Source organism: Aythya marila, assembly GCF_965140915.1.
Source record: "Aythya marila genome assembly, chromosome: 6".
NCBI classification, from domain to species: Eukaryota; Metazoa; Chordata; class Aves; order Anseriformes; family Anatidae; genus Aythya; species Aythya marila.
The window spans coordinates 3,559,042-3,574,626 of NC_139047.1; the positions used below are offsets into that span (position 1 = coordinate 3,559,042).

Genomic DNA, 15,585 nt, shown 5'->3' on the forward strand with positions numbered 1-15,585 from the left:
AGGAAGAAAGGGAGGTGGCTGGCAATACTGCCCTGCAGAAATGATGTGTGCCAGACACAGCTGCTTCAGTGACCTCCCTCTGCTAGAATCAAGTACTGCTGTGCAGACAGCCTGAACAGCAAGCCCTGCCAGGGCCACAAAGCCAACCAACAAGCCCTTATCCTATCCTCACCCCTAAAGACACCTAAAGAAAGAGGGATAAAGACATTTACACACCGTTGGCACCACCAGTTGTCATTTGGCATCCTGCAGCCCAGCTCCCAGCACCAGGCATGGCGGTGGCACTCAGAGAAACCCACTTCCACCAGGGGCTGACCTGCCACATGTCAGGCAGCTCTACCCGCAACTCTGCAGAATTATTTACCAAGCAGTTTGCTAAATTATACAAAGGGAACAATTTGCAATGTAATGGTGTGTTTGCATGCTGAATATCTGATTTCCTGTTCAACAAATAACCTAAACACTCCCAACCAAATGAAATGTAGACGAGACTTAAAGCATTTGAGGAAAAGCACTCATCCAGAAAATTAAGGTCAACATGGAACAGATGGTGCCTCTGAAAAATGTGTCTTCAACATTTATCTTTATGTAAAATAAAAATCTTTTAAAAACCTCTGGCTGTTTGGTGACAGTTGGACTTGAAATATTGAATCTTGCACTCCGCGGATAATAAAGAAGCGCTAAAAAATTACTTCAAAATACTAAATCTAAATAAAATTCTCTCAAATACTACGCAATAGGATTTTTGTGGGCATGTAAATACGTATCAATAAAAGATAGATTCAATCGCTTCTGTAACCACTATAAATATTGCAAGTGCTCTCCACATTTCCATAAATATGACCCGCAACTCCCAAGTGAAAAGATTTTTCATTTGCAGCTGTCAGGAAAAAAACAATCCTTTCTTCTTTACCAAAGTCTTCTCGAAGGCTGAGCTTGAAGCCCGGTGCCCGGGGAGTCGTGAATGACTTGTTACGAGGATGCACGAGATGCGTCCCCAAGCCCCAGAGGGCTCAGCGGCTGGGCAGCGCTGCTGGACGGCACACAATGTCACGCGTACTTCAGGAAAAAAACGGGGGGCTCCACTTGCCGAGGAGATTGGCTCCAGGGCAGACACAACCCGCAGCAGAGCAGGGGATGGAGGCGGGCAGGGCTTTTTGGCCGGCATCGAGGCTGCTGAGGGAGCCACCATGCCCGGGCAGCCCTCATGATGGAGGCTGAAGAGGCGGAGCCGGCATCGCCGCCATTTTGTTTTGTAAGAGAGAAGGGAGCCAGAACCAGCAGGAATAATAAGAGACAGACCTGTCAAACACCAAATAACTAAATGCATACAAGACAGATGTGAATTATACGAAAGAAATTGGGTGTTGGTGGCAGGGCAAGGCCACGAGGCAGAAGATAAGCAAGAAACAGACGAAGATCCTGCAGGACCGCAGGTGAGCACCCGTCACTGCTGCTAGCACAGACCTTCTCAGGACAGATGAAAGAGGGGGCAGGCAGAGAAGAAACAGCTGCACAGTGGGGTTCTTGCAAGTTCCCTTGAAACACCAACAGAAGCACAAGAAGAAAACAAAATCACAACGTCCTCACGCCCTGGGATGGGGTGAACCAAGCGTCTTTGGAGGAACAGGAAACACCTGCAGTCTCTAAAAATACAGTCACAGGGACACCTCCTCCCATGCACCACTTACAGAGCACCCTAACGACAGGCAGCATCCTCTGGGATGCTGGTACTTCTGATCCCAGGCTAAACACTTCATCCCAATCCCTGTACACATTGTCCCGATCCCTTAAATCAGTTCCTTGGGGGGCACAGCAACACCTGGGCTGAAGTTGCAGCCTGCGGTAACAACTGCAATTTGTCAGCTTCGGTCATCAAACTTCCAAAGCCATAGAAAAATGTCTTCCCCTGTCACACACACACACAAAATGAAAACTCTGCCCAGTGAAAACGGACTGCTGAAGCACATCCACAACAAGCCACAATCATTACAGATACTACCGGTCATTAAATTGTCCCCAGACGTGCGACAGAGTAGCTTAACAACGCATCTCTTTTTCCCAACACCCCTTCCAGCCATACGCATCCACTAGAAAGACACAGGTTTTTGTAACTTGTGTCTTCAGCTGAAACACTGATGAAGTGCCCCAGAAGGCTTCTGCAAATCCACTTTGCTAAAAAAAGCTATGGGAAGCTAATTGCAGCAATTTGCCAAAGTTGACACAGCCTTCTTAGCGGCTTCGTGATACTTACATACTTACATTTTGGGTCCTGCTTCCTCTAGAAATTACCTCCGATGCCCTGCACTACTGCAGGAAATAAGCTCAGCAAGAACATTTAGGCTCACTGTCCCTAGCAATGGGCCCTGCCAGCGGTAAAGCACAGCCAAAATGAAACTCGATTGCAAGTGCTGAGGCAAAGATTTCAAAAATGGCTTTTGCACAGGGCTTCCTTACTTCAAGGTCATCCTAAGCCACATCACAGGCAATTCCAATAAGCAACAGCACAGGAGCAGCTCAGTGGAGTCTTGCAAATAACAGAGAGGGCATCAGCTTCTCTTTCCCTCCCTAATTAAAGCTTTTAATTAAATTGCATCTATTTCTTTTTTATTTTTAAGAGAAGGTTGCGTTGATTTTGCTAGTCCTACTGCATGGACTAAAGCGCTGCTGCTGTACATGGAAATGCCTGCATCAGGCCTCGACCTGCTATTTCTAAAAATAAGTCATATTAATTTGTTCCTCCAGCACCTGGTGTTTAAAGTTATTTCTTGGCAACCACTGTTCTTGGCATTTAAATGTTTTTCACATTCAGCTGAAGTCTGACAGCAGTCTTGGTTATCCTTCTCTGCCTTGCTAATAATTTGGTGGATGGCATGCAGGTGGCTCTCTCATAATTAAAAAAAAAAAAAAACTATTTACAAAGTTTGCAGTAGTTGATCTGAAATAATAGAGTACTCCATTCAAAGGTTAAATATAAGTAGGCTGCAGAGCTCCCTGAAAACATTGCATAATTTACAGATAAAAATAGTTTTGCTTTATTTGAGCTAGGTAGATTTTTACTGCAATCAGCCTAAACCTCATCTCTCCAAGTTACATGCTCAAGTTGATTACAGAAAATTAAATTTAGTATTAATCAACCTGTGAAGGAGGAAATTACAAAAATGAAACTAATGCATAAATCATAGAACATAACGGTGGAGAGGGCTACAGTAGACCATTTAATACATCCTCCCGCTTGCCCTGTGCCAAAATCAACTCCCCCACCCCCAAGCCACCCCTGGCAGCATTTGCTCGATGTTTTAAACATTTACCTGCAGTACAGGCTGGAGAAGTCACCAGCCCTCCTGCCACAGAGCTTCTCCCAGCATCTCCAGGCTATCCTGGTTTTCCAAGCAGGCATGAATGTGCCTGAGAGCATCAGCCCACGCCTGCCCTGGCACAGAAGAGCCGAGTGGAGCAGAAGCACCAGGTGCAGCAGATCAGATGCTAAGAGCTGCACTTCCCACCTGGCAGGGCTGGGGGGGAGGGGGGTATGGAAAACGCAAGCTTCACCTGTGTTTCTAAACTTGTCTTGATTTAGAAATAAAACCCTACACGCTGGTTGTGGCTTTCAGCTTTTCTACTGTGTTCAGCCTCTGCACCAGTGAGTTCAGCTTCCAGCAGGTCAGCCCAACCACCCCTGGTTTCACAGATGGGAACCCGCTGCCTGCACAGGACCTACTGCAAACCATGCTTAAATTCAGAGGGAACTCCCAGCCACCCCCATGGGGTCACGCAACATGCAGCCGCACTCCTAGAGGGTCCTGGTTAATGATTTACTAAGCTGATTTTGTCTTTTATGTGCTAGTTACCTAATATGTGGTAGCTAGTCAGCAGTGGAGGGACTGCACTGCCTTGGGTTCTCCCTCTGCAGAGCAGATCTCGTCCCATTTCAGCTCTCATGGGAAGCAGCTAGCTCTGAACGTGCGTTTACAGCACACAAGAATTTTCTTTCTCTGATAAATCCTGATGTTTTACTCCGTCCCTAATCTTGCTCCCTAGGAAACGTGCAACCCAGAGCCTGTTTATCAGCTGGGAGGTGGCTTTAGATGAAGCTCCTATATCTACATTACTTTCTTCCTGAGGAAATAAAAAAAAAATAGTTATTTAGAGAAATGAAAAAGCTAAATGAAGTCCTTAACTCTTCCCCTTAGTAACTTCCACATTTAGTTTCGAATCCCTCTGAAGTCCATCCTCTGTAGTTTAGTAAACAGGGTTTTTTAGGATTATTTTCTCCATCCCAATTGCAAGATGCTGTGTATATACATATAAAAATATTCATATACAAACACCCATCTCAGATCAAAAAGCATAATCCCTACAAAGGGCCGCAACAACTTCAGATTCCCTGGATGAGAGCAAGGGGGTCAGTAAGGTGATTAAGGCTCAAGCCAGAAAGTGCATCTCTGGTTGAATTCTTGAAGAGATTGTCAGGCAGTTGCCCCTTACTAGGCTTATCACATCCTCCACTGCAAAAGTAACCAGAAAAAAAGAAACGGGGGTGGAACCAGCACCGTGAGGGCTCCCATGCTTCCTTCTGAGCACAACCACCAAGGCGGGCACGCAGGGTGCTGGCCGGGGGTCTGCTGGCACCCTGTGCCCCTGGTAGCAAGGGCAGGGCTCACCCAGCAGAAGAGCACAGCAGGGGGAGCATCTGGGTTAAACTGAAACCATTGCTGCTCCTGTGCTCCTTAACAGAGCCTCACCACGAGGAGTCCCAGCCCCGCAGTCTCCTCGGTAGCACGCTGGTGCTGGGCTAAGGGCAGAAACTCCCGAAACCAGCCAAGAGCCAGCCACTGGCCAGACCTGCACGGGCAGAGCCACACACCTCCACAGGTCCCCCTGGAAAACACTGCCAGGCTGCACCAAGACTTGCTTGGTTCAAAGTTTAGGGAAAAAGAAGAAGGGCAAAGCTACCTATGTGAAAGAGGAGCAAGGAAATCCCCAGGCCGCTGAGAACACACAGGCCACGCAGCGGCCCAGCAAAGCTGCCCCAGAAATGCCTGGAAACCCCTCGCTTTGACCAGTTCCCAGTTCTAGCAAGCACTTTGGGAGCTGCCAGTACAAAGTGTATTTATGAAACAGATAATAACCCCTTGTCTGGGGGGCAGGGACATTAAAGATCCCTACAGGAAGGGTGCAGTCAGGCCATTAGCAAAACAGGCCTACACACTGAGGCCTGTAAGGCCAAAGCTATTCAGGTGTCTCATGAGAGCTGTGATTATGCCACCACGTGCCCTGCTCCAGCACCCCCATGTTCCTCACATCACCTTCCCCCTCTCACTGGGGCTGTAGGTTGCACATGCAGGGTCGGGCACTGCTTGGCAATATAGGACTGTTTTTCCACTTTGAGCATGAAGGGGATTGGGGCCGAGGAAGGACTAAAGCAGCACACGGGGGACTTCAGCAGATAAGCAACAGAACTCCCCACTGCTACACTGCTGAAGTCCCTTATGGGGACTTAAGAGGAGAATGGCACCATAATGGGACACAGGCTGGGTGTGTGGTGGCCCCAAGTGCATCAGGACTGCTCAGCCGCACAGCAGAAGGCTGTTTGGGGAAGTGGGCAGCTTCCAGCTTCCTCCTTCAGTGGTCTGTGTGAGGGCTGAAACTACCCTCACAAAAATCCCACCTCTGGTGTCCTCCACAGATAGGTGTAAAAAGACTGCGTGATGACCTAGCCCCTGGGCCCTGTGAAGCCGCTTGTAGTGTGAGGAACTCATGACCACTGCTTGTTTACGTGGGGAAACGTTCCTGTGCAAAGCCTCCATACACTGAGGTGGTAGGATCCAGATGTAAGGCAGGCTCCCAGACTCCTCTGCCAAGTTGAGAGCTCACTATCTTGACACTGACACCTCTGAGGGAAATAACTTCCTTGTCTTAGGTTCACGGGAAGCTCAGAGGAACCTTGGAAAGTTGCTATTACATTGATTTTAAGTCCATGTGACTTTTCAGGGCACAGATTTCCCCTGCAAAGAAGTAAAAGTTTGTTAATAAACTGGAATAGTTTCACATCAGAAAGATGAAGGCAGGAATGCTACTAACCTTGAGAACACGGAGACCGGCCTCTTGTGCTTTTTTTCCTCCCAACTGAAAGTCAGTCATCCACTTGACAGCAAACAGTTCGATTTTGACATTTATCAGCAGCAATCGTCAATTTTGAACGTGAACAACTTAATTTATTAGCTTAATAAAAGCCCAGATGCATAGAGCTGCAAACACCAGGTACCTCTGCATACACTGAAACCAGGTTCCTCATTATTTCAACCTTCTTTATTATGGTAGAGAAACCTAGACCACCAGCACTTCTGAGACACCCCAACGAGTACAAAGTCACCACCATGCCACCACTTCACCTCTTCACTCGCTACCTTTATGGCTCCCACACCATACTTACAGCTCAGTTACCTCCGGATCATGTCACCTGTACATCACAGGGTTGGAAGTCCTCTTGGATCCCTTCTCACAAGCACGTCCAACATCGCAATGCAACACCACATGAAAGGCCTATACATCTAGACTCTACGGATGACTTCTAAATACGTGAGCAATGTAAAGTCCCTGAGTTACACATCACCTTACAGCACTTCCTCAGATCTCACTGCGTGCTTTGCAAGTTCGCACTGCTCTCCCTAGCAGCACCAGCGAGTGACCTCAGGAGGCACGCCACTCTTTTGTGTGCAGGACAGATTTTGGCAACAGACATCAGGGTAGCACTTCACCAAATCGGAGGCAAACAGCATACAGGTCTCCCTAAAGCTTCCTTCAGGTATTTGTCACTGCTGCTGCCCACTTTTAAAGACATTCTGGTATTTCAGATTAAGCAAGGAACTTGCCCCTTAGAGGCAGCTGTCAACAAATGGTGATAAGAGCACCAAACAAATATCAAATGTAACTTGTAAACATCAGTAACTTGGGGTAGCTTCAAACAACATGAATAACAGAGACAACTTGCAATTCAGAGACAGCCTTTTGTCATGAAGTCTTTATGGCTTGACAGAAAGAAAGTTAGATTTGTTTTTGAAATAGTTAGTGCAATTTTTATTTGAGAGGTCAGCTATAAAGAAGAGTTAAACAGATGAATCCAGTATGACACCTCAGCTTCAATGTTGTTTCTTAAACCTGATCTGAAATATGGCACTGGGCAGCTTCCTAGGGTCAAGGCATTTGTAATCTCAGGAGAAAAAAAAAAAAAAAAAACAAAAACAGCTTCCCCCAAGGGAGAGTGGGGTGAGGGTTAAGTTCTGTAAGGGATAATTTGTACTCCATATAAAACAGAGGAAGGAAAGCTTAGCAGCACCAAAACTGCAGCTGTGTTCTTGGCCAGTACCTCTGCAATCCCAACATACAACTTGATCTAATACAGAATTTGTTTGGAAAAGTGAATGAAGGAAGGAAAAGTACTCAGCCTCATTAAAGAGAGATGTAATGCAGCATTTGAGAACAGTTTGTGAAACTCATTCTTTCCTGGAGATTCAGAGTCCTGTAAAGTAACTGTGAGCTTTTACTGCTACTAACAGTGTTCTCCAATGCTCTCTGAATTTAGATCTTCCTTTCACATTCTATGCAAAGCAAGAATGGGCATCCAGGCTTTTACCCAAGGCAAAAAAAAAAAAAGTTGCTTTCCTTGACACTGATAATGGTGGATTATGGAGAATTTTTCTTTAAATAGCATATGCCTTCTCTGGAAGTGGCATGATGAAGAATGAGTCTTTAAAATAGCATACAGATTTGTGGAATCAGAAGTCAAGCTTCAACGTGCTCACCAGGTCTTTGACTTTTCTCTGGGTTATTCATTCTCTGATTTAGGAGACACCACAAAGTGCTGGCACCACCGTTTCCTTGCACTTATTGCTTTCACAAGCTCTATTCATTCCAAGCACACCTAGCTCACTAAGGCTGCTTTGCCCTTCTCCCTCATTTCTCTTCCAGTACGAGGAGCTCCCACCAACACTAATGGGGAGTCACCGTTATGTGCACACAGGACATCACGGACCTTTTAAGGCTATATGGCTGACCAACAGAAACAGAAAAATACACACATGTAACTGAAATTCTCTTCCATTTAGCAAATAGCACTGAGTTTTAACTGAGGCTCTTCAAACCATTACCCTTATGTCCTTGTATCCGCCTTCTCCCTCTACCCCTTTAATTTACGGGGAAGACTCACTGTGCTTCCCTAAGCAAAACAAAAGATCACATCGTTTGCTCCATAGACCAAAAGGTAAAAAAAACAAAGGACAAACTGGTTCACAGTTAACCATAAATAAAAGTGCAATAAGTGTTCAAGTAGAGTGTAGAGTTTAAGCAAGCTGTACAACCACATTTGGCATAGTCATCTTTTATAGGCTCTGCGTGGGTCCCTCCCGTTACTGACAGCAGGGGGAAGAGGCTGAACACTGTTTGCTGCTGGATTTACAGGTCCTCGTCCATTGCCTCTCCCACTACCTGCATAAGAGTGGCCATGATTATACGTAAATGGGAATCCACTTGATTCAGGTCCAGTTTGTAAACCGTTTCCTAAAAAGACAGAAAAGAGGTCATCACAAGTTCCATTGAATGAGATCGCCGCTTCCCTACCCACGTTTAACAACATGGAGCCATCAGCAAACCCTGAGCACTAGAAAAAGTCCCTCTGGCATTCCCAAGACCCCAGCTGCAGCTTACCTGCTGCTCCCCCAATCCCTTCCCCCCACCTCCAACAAAAACAAGAAGGGCCACAGGGAGTTGCGCGCTAATTCCCTGCGCAGGAGAGACAGGAGTCTCATAAAAACAGACTGATGCTTTCAGGAACATGCTCTAGCTCGTAGGTCACACCACCAGGACGTTCCAGAAATATGCAGGGCAGAAGTCAAGTAGAAACGAGCAAAAGACAATCAAGCTGCACGTGGCTTATTGCATCTTTCCCTGCGAGCAGGCAGAAATGGAAAGCTGTCTTGTGAGGCCCAGTCACTTGTGAGGCAAGTCCTCTAGTGCTAAGCCCTCATGAACGTGAGGTCAGCAGAAACAAAGCTGCCCAAAACCCACCACCGGGACACTGAGGAGGTGCCTGCACACCCGCTGGGCTAAAAGCCCACTCGCCTCACCCCAGAAAAGGAAAGGCAGAACTCTTTGAGCAAGTTTTTGCTCAAAATTCCTTTGCTCTATTCTCAAAGGAACACAGAGGGCTCCTTATTAAAAGGAGAAGCGATCATCGTGTTGCTGAAGAGGAACCATCACTGAACTGAAGTGACATGGAGCTTTCCAGCAGCACGTCACGTATCAGTTTATCAGTTCGCTGCCATCCACCAGCAAAACTCAGCTGCAAAACACCAGGCACTGGGGCTGGGCATTGTGTAGGCAGGCCACAAGTAAGGCTCCCTCTGAGCTTACACCCACTCAAGCCTTTGAAGCAACTTCTTATTAAACATTAAAGCTTAAATAGGATATCACAGAGCCATGCAGTCAGGTCAGATATTAGAATTCAGATTACCTCCACTTCTATCTATTTTGAGGAGCTAACCTGGCAGAAAAGCCATGGTAACAGGCGAGATTAAAGAAGGCATTTTTAAGACCAAGGTCTCAGGTGGTTTAAAAAATAAATGGCTCCTGCAACACCACTTTATAAACAGAATTTCAAGTGTTGCAAGAACTCTTTGAAAGCATCAGAGCAACCTAGGATTACTCAAGTCTTTTTACATGACACAGACACTATGAATATTTTTCTTCCTCTTCTTGGGGACAAAACCTGAAACCATTATCCAGGAAACGTTCGTGTTTCTGCTTGCAGATTCATGCCCCCAAGTGAAAACCCTTTTCAGAGTAGGCTTGTACCCCACAGTGTTAAAATTTATCTTATTTAAGACAAATTTCTTTTCATTCCCATTAACTGTTTCTTACACTTTCACCTCCACAAAATGAAAGAGACTTACCCAGTGGCCCGAATGTACAAGAACCCATATTACTTGATGCAGAACTATTATTCTGTTCACCTTGTGCCTTCAGAGAAATGTGAAAAAGAGACATGGGTCAGAAAGAAGTTGCAAATATCCACAGAAAGGGATTTTTCTCCTGTGTTCTTATTGCAGCTCTACATAGAATTTATTTGCTACGCTAATTATTTGCTTTTATTTCTGTATCATTTCAAATCCCTTTTTCCAGACGGGCCTTATCTTATCACGGCCTAGTGTGAAGTATTCAGAACAAAGAGCACTTTATAGCTGAAGTCTCAGACAAGTTTAACATACCAGTTTGTTCTGTCCAATGTGTTCTGAGTTGGGCTCACTGAAGTTTGGCACTTCGGAGTACACCATGCAGAACCTGAGAAGAAATCAGTATGATGATGAAGTTCTAGAGCCGTGCGTGAAGATCTCAGCTCTGCAACTCCAGGAATGTACATTCTGCATGTATCCCACCACCAAGGAGTCACTAACCCAGAGCCCACACCTTCGGAAAGTATCTGTAGGTACTAAAAGGCCTTGCTAGCTTTTTAATCCCTGTATAGGCTTGTGGTAAAGCTGTCACTTCATCCAGGTGAGGCTATTTCAGCCAAGCAGAGGCAAGTACACGTCTACTCTAGCAGATAAAATGGTCTAAAGAAAACAAGAAGTAATAAAAGAGCTCCCTCGGCCTCTCCCATCTACACAATCTCATCCAGCACCCACTCACAAGGTCGGGTGAGGCACAGAGTCACCCAGCCTGCTCCCAGTTACAGCTGCGTTAGATCTCGAGGGAAAACAAATACTCCCACACACTCCCCATGCTACAGCCAGCTCCATTACCATAGCACAGAGGAGCATGAAACGAGGGATGAAATTCAAAGCATCCTGTTGTGCTTCCAGGGAGTCCTGGGGAACAGGCCCACCGACCAACCACATGGAAGTAGCAATGACTTAGCACCAAAGAAAACGTGGTCATCCCTTAAAATCCAGCTGAGCACAGGGCATCTTTGAACCATGTTAAGGGGCCACCCCACAGCACTGCTTCCCTCATGACTACGAGGCCTCTTACAGCACTGTGGGAAGTGGAAATTCTCTTCTGGTTAGAAAAAGGTTGCTGCTTCCCCTGTTGCCTGTCAAGTATGTTACTCATGCTTGTTCTTAGTCAAGAAAAGTCACCGCCTCGCTCTGTGGGCAGTTTAAAGGAGGTTTAATGAGGCTTGCTTCTGTTTAGATATGATTCACTGAAGCTGCCTTTGTCTTCTTTACACTGGTTGTCTCTCAAGCATGAGACAGACACCGGGTTTCCACCGAAGTGGTTATTCAACCTGAGGTCTAAGCAAGCAGTGCAGACTGCTTACTCTCCTCATCATTTACCCACTTCCCCACCAGCACCTCCAGCTAATCCAGGCCTGTGCCGTGACAGAGGCTGATTTACCTCGATATGACTAAAATCCTGGGGGGACTGGAGCTCATTGCCACACCGTGTGGGAACTCACGTCACAGGTGTCTGCACAGTGCCTATCCACAGCCCATCAGCACCTTTTTGCTGACCCAGCTTCTGTCTAATGGGAGCCACCCCGGCCTGTACTTACCGCGATGCTCTGCTGAGAGCAGGACAGAACACCACAAGCATACGCAGGCGATACTTACTCCCCAATTTTATGCAGCTCGCCTCCTCGCCCTGTGTAAAGCGTCAGGCATCCTTTCCACAGAGAGGCATACCTGGCCAAAGCAAGGAGAAGAAAAATCAGTCTTAGAGAATGAAAAGCAAGCAGAAACACGCCATCTTCAAAGGTTAAAGAATACTCCCTATCAGAATCAATGGGCTAAAAACAAACTCCCAGGGATCTCAAGTGCAGCTTTAGTGCATTAGATTACAGATTCCCATGTTTTACTTCCAGCAAAAGGTATTGGAAGCTTGGCTGAACCCTTTGGGAATTCCAGGAAACCAGCCAGGTATTCTGAGATCTGATGCTCCTTCCCTGGCTGGAGCAAACCTTGCAACTCCTCCTGCGGAAGAAAGGCACTTTGCCAACAGCAGTACCCACGGTACCACAGCTACACCTCTCAGGTCTGGGGCTTACCACGCTCCCAGCAGCAGCCAGGAGGAGTTCTCTTTGTTCACTGAAGGATACTGCTACAGAGTGTGTGTAATAGGAAGTGCTGGCTTTTTTAGAACAGGTCCTTACCACGTTTGCTTTTTGGTTTTGTTTTTTTCAAGGTACAAGTTTGACCACTGCGTCCCAAGCGACATCAGAAATATCATTTCTGGATTGCAGAAACACTCACAAGGCAGAGCACGAGGGCACTCTCACTCTTTATGGTGGTTCTTTTTCTCCAGGCACTGGAATTTGAGTTATACGAAGCCTTCCACGGAGTTTTCCCTCCATGGAAGAGCATCACGTAAGAGAAGTGTTGCAAAACGCACACTGGGAGTGCAGATGCAGTGAGAGGGAGCTAACAGGAACATGGGCGTGTTGATCCTGCAAAGGAAGCAGGAGCCCAGACATTCCACTGTCAGGAGTCACCAATAACCTCGACGAGTCACCACTTCCTCGTGCTCCAGGTCTCTATGAAATGCAGATAACAAGCCCTTCTCTTGCCCTTTGCCTTATCACTGAGCACATCTCAGTTTTCCATCCCGAAGCAAGATTAATGCTCTTCACCTCAATGCCACCTCCCACTCTAAAGATGATCCCCTCTATGCTTAGCCCTTGGTAACGAGCTAGCTGGACAGTCTCGTGGCAGAGCACCGAGGAAAGCAGGAACGAGAGAGAGATGCAGAGCATTTGTTTACTGGGACAAGACCCAGCAAATCATGATAATCTCCAGCACAAAGTTATTCCAGGTATGTGGGCATTTGTTTTTGCTTCAGAAGGAGCTGGTTGTAACACACTGAACTCAGTATTTCTAAATTCCAAGCTCGTAACTGCAGCAGCTTCCTGTAAATGAGTTAGTCAGCCCATGACAAAAGTCAGCAAGCATCTGCTTTTGAGGAGGAATGCATCTAATGGCTTGAAATTTAACAGAACGGGGTAATTACACAAAGGACCTAACTACGCTTTACTGCTTGCAAGAGTAGGCACTGGAAAGTCAGAATAACCTACCAGAAAACGTCAAGATCTACCTGCCTTTCCAAGGCAACATCCCACCTTCAATCCTGAGTTAAATTTTAGATTTGTGCTCAGAGAACCCTGTGTGAGGGCATTTTCTTAATAGAAGAGCCCAAGCAGAACAGACTTAGCTTTTGCCATTACACAGTCCTAAGCAAGTCTGTAATTCACAGAAACGAAGGCATGACTTGGCCACCCTCAAATCCTGGTGTCAGCTCCTCGATTTAATTCATACGAGCCAAGCTCTGCTTCTGACACGGCGATGGCACAACCCTCCCTTTGGTAGCACCAAACTAACAAAGCAGCCACAGTCAGGCAGCCGCAGAGCAGAGCGCAGCACGGCTGCTGAGGAGTATCACAGTTTGTTTCAACGCCAGCTCCACACAAGGCCTTGTGCTGGCCCAGAGCCCTGCTTTCGTTCTGCATGTTTCAGCGCTCCACGTGTTCTCCACGCAAGCAGGCTTCCCCAAAACCTCCTCCCTCGGAGGAGTCAGCCTGCTTCACAGCGAAAGATATTTGCATAGGAGGAAGCAGCTGTAGTCTTGGTAGCAAGGGTCATCCGATTTCACTCCAAAAGCAGGAATTACACTCGAATGAACCACTACAAGAGCTCAGTTAGCAGCTCCACTGAGTCACCTTTTACCTAGTTCTTCATAGACACAAATTAAAAGGACCTGTGCTTGTTGTAGCACCATCTCCTGCAGGGCTGTAGGCCAGAGCAATACACCTTGAAGTGTAAACTGACATGAACTCACATGAAATCAACTATCACCGACAAAGTACCATGGAAAAGTATTTTTAAACTCTGTGTTAAGCTAGTGTATTTTCTCTCAGCTAAGAAACATGATGTGGTTGTTTTTTTAAGTTAAACTGGCTCTCTCTGATAAACCCAACTGCACTTAATGAAACTCTACAGCGTAGCCCTAGTATGAATTTCTACAGTGAATTTGAGAAGGCTCCCCTCTGCCTGTCATTTCAGTTAAATCCACTGCAATCAAAAGCAACTTTCCTGTGTTGCAGGGACATTAATTATTCCCTCCTTTCATTAAGGAGCTGACTGCTAGAGTAAAGGACTAGCTATTAAAAAAAGAACATGCTTTTCACTGCCCTGCTTGATTTACAGATGAGGAGTGACTGTTGCACATTCCCCCCTCCTACAGAGGAGCCGTCTCCTAAGGAGCTTTTTTAAAGCCAAACTAAGCCTCTGAAACACCAGCTCCTCATTACAAGCACGAGCCCTTCCTACACACCTACCAGAGCACACGTTTGCACGAGGCATGCTCTGGGGCAGAGGAGCCTGCTTGAATTTGGCAAGTGACCTCAGGGAGCTGCCTCCAGAGCAAGGAGCCGGTCCAAACAGGGCAAGCTGTGTCATCTGTGTCTTTCCACCCCAAAACCTCGGCTTGCGTGCCACAGAGCTCCCCAGGACGGGGGGTGACGGCCCGTGGGGGGGGTCCGTGCTGCCGGGCAGCGGCCCCCCAGGCCCCTACGCACCCTTTGGTCAGGCGGATGATGTCCCCGGGCTGGATGAGGCCGCCGATCTCGTCCCAGACGGAGATGGTGATGCTGCCCGTCTTGTCGGCCACCTTGCACGACCTCACCTCGTGCCCGTCCTTCGTCTTGGTGACTCGCCCTGCGGGGGGGAAGCACAGCCGGGCTGGGAGCAGGGCTGGGAGGCTGCACAGCCCCCCCGGCACCACGGCTGGGCCTCGGGCACGGCCCTGGGGGGGGGCCCGGCTCCCACACACGGCCCCGGGCCCCCCCCAGCCCCCCCGGGACACGCGTGGGCAGCCCGGGGCGTGTGCGGGGCGGCGCGCCGGGCGCCACTTACCGATCTCCAGCACAATAAAGACGACATTTAGGTTTTTCAGTCCGGGTTTTATGTCTTTTATGAAGAGGTACGCGTCGCTCGCCGCGCTCATGCTGCGGCCGGCGGGGGGGACGGGGCCGGCGGGGCGGGCCGAGCCCGCATCCCGCGGGGCAGCGGCAGCGCAGGGCCGGGCAGGGGTCGGGGCGCCGGCAGCCCTCACACGGGGACGGGGACACGGGCACCGAGGGCCGCTCGCTGACCGGGGGGCGCTCCCCCGCCGCCCACCGCCCCCTCTCCTCCCCAGACGCGGCAGCGCCACCCGCCCGCCGCCCGCTGCCGCCGGCACTGAGGCGAGCATGTGCTCCGCGCCCCCTTTTATAGCGCCCGGCCGCTACCACGCCAGGCGCCGGGAGGGGGGGCAGGAGAAGGGGGGGGGAGCGCGATGGAACCGTCCGCGGCACGCGGAGCAGCGCCATTGGGCCGCGCCGCCGCCATTTGCTGCTGCGCGGGGTGGGGGGGGGGGGGGAAGGAAGGGGGGGGCGCCATGATGGCGGCGGGGGGCTTGAGGCGAATTGTGCTGGACGCGGTGCTTAAAAACAGAACGCTTCGGGCTCTTTGGAGGTCTGCTTGTAACACAGTAATACAAATCACGTCATGACATCGAAATACAAGTCACATCATGACACAAAAATACAAAATCAAA

At 48.3% G+C, this 15,585-nt stretch overlaps 1 protein-coding gene across 1 annotated transcript; it reads right to left on the reverse strand.

Annotated features, from left to right (window-relative positions):
• Nucleotides 1-3,311: 3,311 nt before the first annotated feature.
• Nucleotides 3,312-15,210, reverse strand: NABP1 (nucleic acid binding protein 1). Its single transcript, XM_082763061.1, has 6 exons — nt 14,904-15,210; nt 14,567-14,705; nt 11,610-11,681; nt 10,266-10,338; nt 9,951-10,017; nt 3,312-8,559 (listed from the first exon to the last, which is right to left on the reverse strand). The coding sequence occupies exons 1-6, from the start codon at nt 14,992-14,994 to the stop codon at nt 8,375-8,377; spliced, it is 627 nt and encodes a 208-aa protein (XP_082619187.1). The 5' UTR covers nt 14,995-15,210; the 3' UTR covers nt 3,312-8,374.
• Between the last annotated feature and the right edge of the window lie 375 nt (nt 15,211-15,585).